General features: G+C 39.9%; 1 protein-coding gene across 1 annotated transcript in view; it reads right to left on the bottom strand.

Moving 5' to 3' along the window:
• LOC117811564 (inactive phospholipase D5-like) overlaps positions 1–14,333 on the bottom strand; it is a 62,309-nt gene that overhangs the window by 22,870 nt on the left and 25,106 nt on the right. Inside the window, exon 2 of the mRNA XM_034681914.1 lies at positions 2,627–2,763. Within this exon, the coding sequence (XP_034537805.1) occupies positions 2,627–2,763 (137 nt within the window). The remainder of the gene's footprint in view (positions 1–2,626; positions 2,764–14,333) is intronic.

The following is a 14,333-nucleotide window of genomic DNA, read 5'->3' as shown; positions in this document are numbered from 1 at the left end:
AGGCACCTTTAAGAATTTAAGTGAGCATGAACAAGCCTCAGTGCACCTCATTATAAAAAATGTCAGTCTCTCACTTTTCTCATTTGGTGCCGCAACTTGCTTTCAGCCAAATTCTTAAAAATATCATCCTTCATGTCATACTTGCAAACCTCATAGGTCTTTTAAAAGATGCATGTCACTGCAAAACTTGATCATTAAGATTATGAAGTACAAATAAACGCACCCCAGTCTTGAGCTGGCAATCCAATAACAGCAAATGGAGCCATTTATCTTTTACTTAGATGCCAACCTGACACCTTGTCCCCTTCCCCCCTCTGTTCTTATTTCTGCCTACTACTCTGCATGTTTTGCACAGTACCTGTGGTTACAACATGTCCCCCCAAAATTCAAATACTAAATAACTGATCTCTGTCAGCAAAAACTGAGTAACAAAATAGGATCCATCAGGATAGTATTATGTATGCCAAGTGTGAAAGCAAGGTGTGTTTACATAAAAGAGTTTCTCTCATTCACTGTGATTCAGGCAGTCCTTTGTAATGAGTTTATTGTGCAAGCTCACATCACCATAATTATGAAATTTTGGGTTTCAGCTCTTCTTTCCATCCCCCTGCTTTCTGTCTTGAAAATTAGCTCTAGCTCTGCCCTCAACTCTTCATTACTCCTTCAGAGCAGAGGAGAAGTCCAATTCAGCTCTACAAATTGGGATTACTCTTTCAGCCTTGAGTTGAGGAGAGGAAGGCCTGATAGAGTTTTCTGAGAGGTTGTTAAATGGCTGATTTGGCGGGGATGAGGGAGAGAGATGGACACAGGCATAAAGAAAGAGCCGCAGGGAAGTAATTGAGGGCTGAATGGTAAATCTGATGATAAAGTCTAATGGTGGAGAACCGGTAGGAAGTGCAACGCAGAGTGCTGTATCAGCCAGTTTCTCTTTGGACAACCAGGACACATTGCAGAGGTTTTTTAGGATTTTTCAGACGAGTCTCATTCTAAAAAGTTAAACATGCTGAACAAACTTGGTGCAGTCTGACATAAGATAACTTTCAGAAGAGCTTGTTCATCATTTTAGGGCAGATGGGGGAGGTCTATAATTGGACCAGGTTGGGGAGCATTTTCTGCTAGTTGGATTATGCTTGTGAAGACTGTCTCTATCTTAACAGGTGCAAGCAGTGCCGTAGTATCTCAAGCCTCCACAGTGGGGGTTGCTGTGGCTTTAGGGGAGAGTGGGACGCCTTTTCATTGGTAGATTGGTTGCTCTATCCCCTGCTCCTGCAGCCACATGCCGAGGTTTCCTCAGACAGAATACTGATTCCCAAATTGCTCCAGAAGGCACTGCTATCAGCATGTGAATGTGATTGGATTAGTTCCTGATGGGCAGCTTGGCACTTTGCAAAGCAGCCTCAGTCAATGGTGTGTGAATGTGTGTGTGAAAGAGTAAATGCTGACATGTGGTCTTAGGGGCTTTGAGTGGTTGGTAGACTAGATGCACTGTGTAAGTGTACTGTGCAGTGAATTTAACATTTACATTGCTATTTATACCCTGTGCCATCTGGTTAGAGTTGTTACTGGGATGAACTAAGATTGTTTTGTGGTTCAAAACAAAGGCTTCGTGGCGAGTTTTCTTAGTGGTAGGAGGTCTAAAACACATGGACAGTGACATTTGGGGTATAACAGATGCTAAGAGAGAATGCTTTGGGGCAAAGCTAGCTTTGGAATGACAAGGATTGATTGGCCCGGAAGGAGGTTTAGTAATGATCATCCACCCTCTCACCCAAATATGGTCACTTCTGCCTGCTTTTGCTCTCCACATGGATTGTTTTACTTGCACACATCAAAGCCTGTTGAAACATGATTTGTCAATATTTGGACTCCTAACAAACCACAAATGGAAAGCAGAACAATTTCTATGCTGAAAATACAGACCACGAGTACTATTGTTGTAGTACTCGAGACCAGTCTTGGTCTCGAGACCCTTTTTTTAAGGTCTCGGTCTCGTCTTGGACTCGAAAGCATTTTTACTCTGTCTTGTCTCAGTCCTGGACTGTGCGAACTCAGTATTTTATATCAAGACAGACTAGTCGAGGGCATCACTGATGCACTCTGTGTCCCTGTCATTACTGTGATAAGAGAGAGCGCCCCCCCCCCCCCCCGCCCCCCCCAAAAAAACAGAAGTTGTTGAAGAGGTAAAGGGTAGGTAGCTCTGGCTCTTTTTCATTTAGGCAGTATTCAGGATGGTGTATCTATCAGGATACGTCGAAGGATGAGGAGACGGTACTTAACTTAGCTGCCGTAAGGCCAGCAGTATTTAAGTGTTTTATTTTGTTAACTCTCATAATGATTTTTCATTGATCTATATGGTCTTGGTCTTGTCTTAGTCTTGGTGCACTCTGGTCTCGGACATGTCTTATTCTCGGTTAATGTGGTCTTGACTACAACACTACTGAGTACAGATTAAATTGAATTTTTAACTAGAGATTAACAGACATGTAATACAAACTGAACGTTCTGGATTCATTTTTAGCCTGTAACTCCTGCTGTGCAGCCTAAACTTGTATCGAGGTATCTGGTGCCAAAAACACAGAGAGCGGCTGACATTTAATGACATGTTTGTGGTTCTGCTGTTTTTCACCTGCAGTTCTTGCTACAGTTCTCCTCTGTGATCCCGTCCTCGTCCTCGCCCCAAACGTCCACAGCGGAGAAAATCAGCGCCACCAGTACGGCAAAGCAGCACACCAGGGCAAAGATCATGATGCACTTCTGCTGAGACTGCAAAAAAAGAGGAGGAGAACAGAATTGATTTCCAAGGTGTATTTTCTCCTCTGCAACATTTTACCTAAAAAGCAAGGCCAAAGTGCCTCAACCTTGGCTCCATTAGCTTTGTCAGATTTAATGCACAGCTCAGCAGGTCATAGCATGATATAGAGGATAAATTAACGGAAACATGTGTTTAACCTTGTGAGTTCAGGCTTTTATATAGAACATGAAGAGGGGATGATGAAGTGTGTAAGAGAGAAGAGAGCAGGGAGAGACACAGGAGGAATAGAATAGACACATTTGAATGAACTAAAATGAAAGAAAACTGTGCGTAAGTAAGCCATCATTTTAATTATTTGGACAGAGCACAAATGATCCCATATGGTTAATGAAAGAAAGGCTCATCATGTTGTGGAGGAAACCAATATCACAGCTGTTACTCATCCACCAGCTTGTGTTAATCTGCTCTTGTCTCGTGTGTTCGCAAAGACTACAGTAAAGAAACAACAATAACCATAAGTCGCCGGTCAAACTGTCCCTCTGGGTGCAAAACGACTCTCCAATATTCAATATTGTCGATAGGAAAGTGCTCCTGCTCCCTACGAGGAGTATTTCCCAGGGGATTGGTAAACCTTCAGAGGGCGTGGTAAAGAAAAACAGCAAATAATTGCTTAAAGGTCATTGTGGTTATGTGTCATCTGCAAAAAAAACCTTAACCAAATACAGAAAATATAGCAGTAAATAACAGAGACATTTTTGCATTACAACATTTTTCATAATATCCTCGTAAACTGCAGGATATTTAGACTGATATAACACATTTCCACTTGGCGAGTTTTAAGCCTTCAGCAGGTTCATCTTGTCGCACCTATGTAGAACTGATTTACCTATATTGTCAACTCAGCACACTGTAATGACTTTTATGCTCTGGTTGTGATCAGAAGAGAGATTTCATTTCTTGTAACACTTGCTTGAGGACAGAACAGACCTTTGTCTCCAACCCCTGTGTCCTAAAAATTTAGATTTCTTCTAATTAGTTTTTACCTAATGTTTATCGGAGATAATATGATTGGAGACAGCAAATATGTTCCCTGGGCACATTTTGCAATTCACAGAAGTTTTATACTTTGTGGCCTGACACAACTTTTCTGTTATGGTAACTTCAAATCAGTGCTTAACTGCAATCAGAATCTCTTTTTTGCCTGATCGTTAGGTACCAAAACCTTACTCAACAACAAAATAAAACTTTGTATTTGCAGACAAATACGAAAAGCCCTGCGCATATAGCAGGCGACCCCTCCCACCCGTCTCACAGCCTCTTCAGTCTGTTGCCATCAGGAAGGAGACAACGCAGTCTCCGGGCCAGAACCAGCAAACTGAGGGACAGTTTTATCCACCAGGCAGTCAGGATGATGAACTCTCTCCCTGTTTTGCCCCCTCTTCCCATAGTGCCCCCTTCACAGACTTAACCTGGTCACTGAACCACTATAGCACTATAGCAAAGTTTTTGCACTGTTGTAAACTATATTTAATTATTTTTATTAGCTTACTTCTTATCTTTTTCTAGCTTTCCTATGTTTATCTGTTGTTGTCATTGCTAGGGTCTGAGAGAGAAACGCAATATCAAATCCTCAGTATGTCTGGTGCATACTGCAGTTTATTTGACAATAAAGAAAACTTTTAGACTTTGAACTTTGAACATACATACTGTATTGTGCCCTGGTGTCACATACTGGCCAACTGACATGGCTTATTGGAACAACTTGATATTGGTTAAACCTCTCTGAGCATGTATAGAAGCAGAGGATGACCATGCCTGCAATAATCATTTAAATCCCACTATCTAGAGGCTACGACATAATAATTTTGTTATCTGGAGAAAACAAGCTCTACTGAATCAAGATGACAAGATAATAAAGATGAGGTCATGAGATATCAAGTTTGATCTCTTCCAAGATGTTGATCACAGATCAAGAGAGTGTTCAGAATAAGGATTATCTTGTGATAACAAAATACCAAGTCCAAGCATGGTCGCTGTACGCTCTCTACACCCAGGTCCTGAAAAAGGCTAATAGAAATGCCATTAATCAAATGTATAATAATGTATGTTAAGTGCTTTCCTTTGTATTTTTTCTGAAGTTGAAAAGATCTATTAACAGCTCTGCTTGTTATTTGAGATTTTGTATTGATTTCAATTTAAAACTCCAGTCATTATGATACTACAGTATCAGTGTTGCAACGATATATGATTTCACAACCTCACATAACCTCCTGTTACCATTTTAAAAATGTAAACATAGCAGTATTACCACATAGCAATATTAACACAAAAGCACCATTACATTTTTATGATATGGATTGTTTTTATTGGACAAAATTGAATTTGTATGAACCCCATAGTGCAGTATACTGCACCCAGAAGAAATCCATACTCATGCTTTCGATATGAGATGCCGATCTATACACTGGACTTGCCCCAGTTGCTGGGAAACGCCCCAACTATTTGTACAGCAATGAAATATGTCTCCTGATCCCAGTGAAATCCGCCAAAACAGCCCAAAGTAATTATCCTTGAACACAGTGGATCATTAGCACAGTCAGCTCGACTCCATTCATCATCCTCAGAGACAAATCTCATATCACACACCATCAACCTCTACGAGTTGCACACACACAAGCCTTGAATTTTTTATTGTGTTTATGTCACTAAAGACACTCACGCACAAATTTGTTCATGTAGGAATTAAATTAATCTGCCAACCAGTCAATGGAGGCTCCCCAACGGACCAAAGAAACACTGGCAGAGAAATTCAGCATCGCGCAGCCATCTGTCTGAGCTGATGTCTGAAGCGCTGGTGGGTGTAGTATTGGACCCCTTTCCCATGTACACCCACAGCCTGAACACTTACACTCTAAATAGTCTTTGTGGTGCAAAAGGGATCAAAAAGGTTAAAAGTGGCCTTTCTACTTTAAGGAAACTGGTTGACATTCAGAGACCTGACTGGAGAAATGTAGATGAAGAAAATTGAATCTCTATCCTCTGAACATCTGCTGCTGAGGAACCCAGGGCGCCTTACAAAAGCTCACTCAGCAAACACTCACAGGGTAAATGGAGGTTAAATCAAATCCTTCAACCATCTGCTGGACCCTTATACCGCAGGAGGAAGGTCTACCTGAATAAAGCTTCTCAAATTTACTGTGTCTACCATCCTGCTGCATTCACATGTGGTTGAACGTGCACAAGCAGGATATAGCGGATATATGAAGAGGTCAGACTAAAAGTGTGCACGAGGGACTGAGTCACCTGACACTAGGGCACAGCAAGGAATCAATACACCTTCAATTACAGGAAGCAGATTGACTATTATTACACCTAAAGTACCTACATTTGTGGATCCCTCTATGTTCCTCAAGGCTCAGGGTTGAGCCTATTGTATTTTACGGGTACATGAATGATGTACGTATGTGCAATTTTCAAGCATTGAAAATATATCATTTGATTTTGCTGTGACAAAAAATTGAGAACTCATTTAAGTGAAAATGTAACTGGAATCTATAAAAATGTGAATTTGTTATTTACAAATCTGTCATGGCAGATTGTTAGAAGAAAACAATCATAATTTGGGGAATCCTGTGAATTTTTGCTAAGTTCAGAGAATGCTCAAAGCATATTGATAAGAATTGTGTTTGGCGATAATCTGTCTTCCAAATTGAATATGCAGTGCTGCACAGAACAATAGTTCAGTCAGACAACTCACGTTTACTTTAGATAAAGTTTATTGCATTGTGTTTGGCTTATGGGCTCCGAACCTCATTACTCCTTGTAGATTATTTAAATGCAGACATTTAGGAGTAATGAGATAGGACTAAAATGAGCCTACCTACATGAGCCTTTGGCTGCGTTTCCTGTGCTGTTATGAATTAACCTACTGCTACTGATAATCAACTGTTCACTAAACCTAACCTTAGGAGTCATCAGGCAAAAAGAAAGGCAGAAAACTCATTACATTTTCGTTTTTTAAGGGTTTATTTCAAGTTTAGCTATACTTTTGTCCATATTTTTTACTAAGATGGGTAAAATGTACTATTTTCAGATTAAAAAAACATTCTGGAAGACATCTCACGACCCCCCATTTGTGTCTCGTGACCCCCCAGGGGGTCCCATCCCACACCTTGGGAACCCCTGATCTATATTGCTGCCAGATAAAATTTGAATCCACTTCCAACACTTTTCATAAGCTTCATATCAGAACTTTGAGTGATGTATTTGTTCTACATTCAAAATTCAATGTGTCTAACTAAAATGTTAATTACTGTGGCATGTACTCACAATTTCTCATCTTTTTCCTGAAGAAAAGATAGCCTTGAGTGCACTAAAGGAATCATTATGGAAATAACTTGACGTGATTGCTTGCCGGCTTTGTGAAAAGCCCCCAAGGATCCATCTCAAAACGCTGCAAGGTTGATGATATAGTTCCAAACTCTGACACTCGAACAGAAAGAATCTATCTCTGCGAGTATTTTCTTCTTTTTGCACACTATCACGCAGACAGAGGTGAAGGCCAGGACAGAGACAATGGATGTTATCCTCACATCAGAGGCAGAATCATCAAGCTGTCTGCTCTCCTCTCTGGAATGCACTGCCAAACCTCTAAGTTGTTGGGTCTGCTCAGAAATGTTGGCAAACAGACTCATCTATGACTAAGATTGAAACTACGTGTTTAGAGCAGATAGTTTGATGACTGGCTCAGTTTATATCATGTTCAAGTAAGTGCTGAAACAAAGAAAAAAAAGAGAAATATTGTGTTTAGCAGTGCTGTTTGTGAACACGACGCAGAAGTCATAATGCTCCCATGGCTTTGAAAGCACATTTAAGGAAATTGTAAGCATACGCCTGTGGAGAAACAGGATGAGCTTCTCTACAGTTTAGCCTGAGAAAAGTGTCAGAGCCCCAATTATCCTCTTATGGGTGTTTTCTCTTTGTCAAGGCATAGAGAGAACAAGGAGCCATGCTGCTCAAAGGGAAGGAAACACAAATTCATTCCATTAATACATCAAAAGTCTGGAAGAACTATGACAAAATTTCCTGGTCTAATTTGTCTCTTGAGTGCTGGGAGCGCTGCAGATGTTCTCTGTATGCTAGGAGGAGGAGGCGTAGAGGACAAGATCACCACAAGCCTGGAGACGGGGTGCTGGCTTCTCAACAGACAGACTTGTTTTCGGCAGATCAAGTTTCCATTTGTGAACAGGGATGTTTTTGAAGAAAAGGGGGGGAAGAGGAAGAGAATGAGCCATTGAGTCTTTGTCATTGTATTGGATTGAGAGTGAAGGGTTGCATTGATTGTCTCATACTCAAACCGCCAATACCAATAATTTAACATCTACAAACATCGATTTACTGCTTTCTCACCATATTGAGGACAGATGTGAGGTGGACAGGTTTGTTGTGGGCTGAATATCTTGCAGCTCAACATTTCTTAAAATCTCTTTTGGACATGGAACTTTTCACATAAATAAGACACCAATATTATTGTTATGTGGTGAACAAGAATTAACTATAACATTTAAAGAGTACATTTAAATGCATTTGATTACCTCAATCAACCTGATTGCGCAAACAGGAACAACATTATTAATAAACTCTACTAACATAGAACTGGATTAGGTCATTCAAATATGACAGAAAGTGTCACTTTATTTTTTCAGTATTTCAACAGTAACTGAATACATTTTTAACATAATTCGTAATTATTATATCCAAATATGTCTTTGGGGTAACGGTCCATGTACCTTCCGTTCATTCTATTTCATTGTGAAGTTGGGTCGAATCTGTGAATATCTTTCTGACTGTACCCAGCTGATGTAATCATACAGATATCCCCGCATTTTTGCATTTTGGATTAACATAGATTGGATTCTTCGTGTTTATCAGGGAATATAAAAATCCACAATAGGAAAACAACACAAAATCCAATTTTATTGCTATATTCTAATGGAAAACGGCTTTTGTTTTTTGTTTTAAAATCTGCTGCATATATTGATAAAAGAAAAATGCCTGTTCTTTTGTTTTCCAATTTGCATTTCAGGATTGGAAATAGAATGAATGGAAGGTATACGGACCGGTAAGGCTGTCAGATTTTGTAATCGCAATTATTCGCATTTTAAACTACAATTGAATTTCCATTATTTTGCATTTCAATAACAGTTAAGTCCATGTTGACAATGCTGAGTATTTCTTAACAGTTTGTTGATATAGGAATTAAAAATGCAATGAAATGTACTTTATGATCTTGACTTTTAGGTTTATTGTTCAAATAAATAGTGCACTGTTTCACCAGTGTGGCTTGAAACCATGACTAAGAGGCAGGAGATAGCTTCAAAGTGCTTGTTCTGTGAAATTAAGCATTTATTCTTATTTTTAGTTTAAAAGATGACGATAAACATTAAGAAATATACAGGAATGCATGTACAAAATGTCCAATCAGTGTCAGTTTGGTGTGCAGTTATTTCAAGAGAATTAGGATTAATCTCTGACGTCCAGTGAGCCCTCGTTAATGCGATTGCAACTTCTAGGATTTTCTCTGATTCATACAGGTCCTGTGTACATGAATGTGTTGTACCCAGGCGGCAACCTCTGGTCGAAAAATACGAGTCCAATGCGGAAGTGCTAAAAACTGCAGTTCATCAAGGATCCACTTGAGGCTGGCTCCGGAAGTACCGGAAGTCACATACACACCAATTCAAAAAAGCTGATCTTTACAGCAGAAATAAACATGTTTACAGCCTGGTACAAGAAACAAATGTAGTCTGGATAGCCCATTTCTCGATCGGCACACACTGTGAGGGGGGGGTGAATTTTTTTCTAATCAATTTCGAAGATATTGAAATTAAGAGTCTTCCAATGAGAGCTGTAGCTGTTGGCTAGGAGGCTCAAAGCCCGCCTCGTTACGTCACAATCACTCGACAGCAGCAATATGGCTGCCACCGACAATTGGCCTCAAAATAGCGCTTCAGAAACAGATGGGTGACGTCACGGACACTACATCCATATTTTATACAGTCTATGGTTGTACCCCACAGAGATAAAGCCTAGCACAACATGCCAACCCAAGTATGTACCTTAAATATTAGGCACATGTCTGCAGCGACTCCAATATAAGTGTTCTACCAGCTTTTGGACGCTTGCCCTCTGACATCAGTCTGATAAACTGCACCTGTATGCTTAGATTGTAGGTTGTAGCTCAAACTCAAAGTACTTGAGTCATATTTAAATTTAGTTTCACACTAAATGCGTATTACTTTTGAGTTTGACTCATCTACCTAGCTGTCTTGGGAGTTGTTGTGTTTTTTTAATGAAATGCGCTGTCAAAAAGGTGTGGTGAAGTTGCTTTTCATTACAGCATTAGTAGGAGTGGAGTGAACTACGGAGCACTGAAAGGGACAAAAAAGACAAGTTATAAAAAAAAAACTAATGTGTTAATTTCTGACTTTAATTGCATCATGATTAATGCTGACAGCCGTACTTTAGTGTAACCTCTATGTCACATATTGGCATCATGCACATTAATGAAGACTGAGAGAAGCTCAGAAAAGCTGGATATTGAACTGGAGATCCTCTGACTATCATGTTAAGGTACTTGTGATTCTGTCCTGAAGACCTAGAATTTGAAAGACTTTGATTTTCAGTGCCCTGTTAACCAAAATTCCCACTGAGGAAGACGTGTGGATCATTAGACAGCGGCTAACAGAGACCCTCTGCCCGCAAGATAAAACCAACCTACTTTGATCAGATATTAAGCTGTGCCCTGACACCACTTATTTCATGCACAAAGGGATTTCAAACAAGCCGGTGGGTCCAAATCTCCTCTGATGCAGTGGACTTTCGAGGAATATTCTGAACAGCCTATACCCAGATAATTGGTTCAACCTTTCCCTTTTAACATGCACAGGTAAATGGGCACCTGGAATATAACATTTAGAGAAGTATTTTTAAACACATCTTTTTAACTGATGTATAAGGTTGCAAACAATCACCAGGAGGTAACCAACACATCTAAATACAGATCACATCTCTCTGTAATAAACACTTGAGGTGTGGAGGGTTACCTCAACTGAAACCACTTCCTCTCTCTCTTGATGTCTATCTTTATTGCAGCGTGTATCACAGGTTTAATCACATTTGTGATGAGAAAAGTGTCCTAAGTGAAAAGCCACGTGTTCTGTTTTTTGGCTCGTGATGCAGTCGAAAGCAGATGGTCTACACAGCTGCTGAAACCTGACCACTTCAGGCTGGTAGTAACAGTATATCTACAATATACCTGGAGGTGTATCAGCTGTACTCCATAACAGGCAAAGGAACGCATGGACTCACACTATTACAAGAGCGATAACAGCTACATGATATGAATCTAAGTGTTTTACTCAACCTTTCTCACCGTAATGGCAGCCATGAAGCCAATACATGAATTGTTGATGGGCTGCTGATGAGATTTGTGGTGTCAGCATGATAAATGAGCTACAGATACAGAGCTTTTGATACCTCAGAGTTATGCTGTGACAGAGAGGTACACTGTGCTGCATGCTAATTTAAGTCCTACAAATTGATGGACAAATGTAAACAATCTTTGTAATTGTCTCAGATAATGTTGTTTGGTTTGACAGGTCAAATATCGGCACTCTGAAATTAATACTTCATTACCAGATGTAATGACATAAGCAAACAGCATCTTACTGAGTGTTTCTGTGTTTTTGTTTGTATTTTCAGTGAGGACTGTGGAGCAGGTAGTGAGGAAGTTATACACTGCATGTATCTGAGCCTGAGTGAGTATATAGCAGGAGTTGAAAGCAGTAATCCTGCAGATAGTGAGCGAAACAGATGATTTGATGTCACAATGACATACTCTTGGCACAACTACAATCATCCTCTGAGGGAGAAAACCTTTCATCTGCCCAAAACATCAACAGTGCCTTCTCTATATGCCTTTCTTTTTGCACCAGTCAACAGTCCCACACAGAGATGCCAAAACAGAAAAAAGATATAGGAAGCCTATGTTAAAAAGTAAATCTAAAAAAGAACTCAATGCAGCACCAAGACACCTTACCTTTCAACAGTAATATGTGTCCTACAGTGTACATAGCTTGATCCGTAAGGCAACTGGACTGGTAGAAATTCTTGAAGACCTTTCACCTCTCCTCCGAAAGGCTTCTTCAGTTAACGTCTTCAAGAATTTCTACCAGTCCAGTTGCCTTATGGATCAAGCTTTTGATTACCATGACCTGGATGACTAAGAAACTTCACAGATATACAGTGTACATAACATACTATATTTGGTTTACTGTAAAGCACTAGCTTTTGCCTGATGCATTAGATAGGTATGCTGAACATGATCAGGAAATATCAAGTTCTTCAACTTGTGTGATTTCTGGGCTGAGCGTGTATTCTATAGGAGACCACATACGAGCATCTGGTGAATGCATGTTGTTGTAATCTTGATAATGGTCAATCTAGTTGTGTGGAAGTCTTTGCTAGAGATTACAAAGTGGATATGGCCACTGTTACGTCAGAGTTCTGTCATGTTTTGTTTCTGAAGCTTCCTGTGGTGATCACCTGTGATCACCTGCAGCTGGGGGCAATCAGCCGAAGTCTGTTTAGGCAGGTCCTCAGTTAACACTCACTCTCTCCCTCCACTTGGCAGCAGCAGTATCTCAGTGGTTTGTTTCCAGCTTTCAAGTTATTTTCTGTTTGGTTTCAATAAAATACAATTAACTAACTTAATCCTTTTGTGTTGTGTCCCTTATTATGTTCGGCATTCGAGCCAGCCTAACACCACTTCTTCATCTTGGTAAACTACAACCAGTAGTAATATTAAGAAATGATGACGGGTTAACTTTAATGAGTGAGAAAACAGAAAGCTAATAGAGAGCTAGCAACAAACACGGGCCACTCAAAGTGGCTTAGCTCTTACTTATACAAAACTTGAGGGTTGTATAAAAAGTCTCTAGCAGTCTAGTTGTAGTGAAAAGGAAAAATATTTCAAAAGACTAAAACTGTTTTTGGTACCTCACCACAAAGACATTTGAGAAACCCCATTGCATCATATTAAAAAGAGTGGTACTCAGAAGAAGAGTGGTGCTTTGAGATGAAGCTCAGAATTATTTTCTCTTTACTTCACTTACTATCTGAGTACTATACTGCAGACTCTTGTGTGTATCGTTCTATTGAGACTGCAGAGTTTGTACTATCAGTGATCTTGACCAGGTACACCCTGTCCTCTCCATACAAGGGAAACACTTTACTGAAGGTGTCTTCATTTTATTCAACATGCCTGTTCTTCTCAGCAGGGATTTGGATGAGCAGAGAAAAAGGATGCTTGAACACACACACACACACACACACACACACACACACACACACACACACACACACACACACACACACACACACACACACACACAAACACACACACACACACACACACACACACACACACACACACACACACACACTCACACATACACACACAGACAGTACAAAGTCGCCCTCTTGCTACATGATGCAACTGCAGTCTTGGCTTCTGTATCAAACTTCTGTCAACTAGCCTATTTATTTCTGTGAAGCAAAGACACAACACAGACATGACGTTAACTAAATCTAGAAAATTTGAACACAAACAGCTTTGCAAATAAAATCTTAGATAAAAAAGCAATTTCTAAGGTTCTTCAGCTTGGACTTGCATTTTTGAGCACAAAAAAAGCGATTTTATGTTCTAAAATTGATGGTATAAAATATTAATTCACAACCAGTAAGAGCAAGCTGCACAACATCTCAAGTGGAGCTCACATCTGAAAGTTCAAGGCTACTTCAACCACAGCAATACCCACAACCACAGTCAAGTTTGAGTCTGAAATCTCTCTTAAATATGAATCTCTCTTGCATGTCCCTGTCTTAATCATTTAACAAAGATCAAGTAAAAGCAATTACAAACTAACCTTGTTAGTATTACGTCATCCTCATATGGTTAGTGCAAGCTCTATCTTTTACATCTTAATACAGTGCACTCTTGTCTTATTTACAAGGAGGACTTTTTAAATGCCAGAGCTGCAGAATAAGTGACAGAAACGGAGCAATATCAGACTGTGTGCTGCCTGATCTCCAACTGCTGAGGAGGCAGGTTTCTGTGTGTGAGTGTGTGTGTGTGACGCCCGAAGCCAAATTCTGGGAGTGCAGTTCATTTCCAATAAACTGCCTGGCTGCTCTCTCTCTCACCTGTCATCTATTTTAGCTTGGTGTAATGAGTTGAACCAGATTTTATAAAGTAAAGCTTGTTGTTATGTTTTGCTTTGTGCTGGAGTCTGTCTGTGTCTGTGTCTGTATCTTGTCTTCTCTGTCTATTTCTGTCTTCCCTCTGTCGGTCTTTAGTATTCTCTCTTATCTTTTCATTCAAAGTATATAAAAGATGGTTTGCCAAGTAAAAGCTATGAGATGTTCTTGTGCAGCGCATTTATTGCTCTAGCAGTGGTGACAAGACGACTCCATTAAAGGCAGATAAATGCAAGTTGTGCTCAAAGCAAAATGTGGCCTC

Source organism: Notolabrus celidotus, chromosome 4 (assembly GCF_009762535.1).
Source record: "Notolabrus celidotus isolate fNotCel1 chromosome 4, fNotCel1.pri, whole genome shotgun sequence".
Classification (NCBI taxonomy): domain Eukaryota; kingdom Metazoa; phylum Chordata; class Actinopteri; order Labriformes; family Labridae; genus Notolabrus; species Notolabrus celidotus.
The sequence above is the reverse complement of the archived record's forward strand: the minus strand, read 5'-3'. Positions and strand labels throughout refer to the sequence as shown.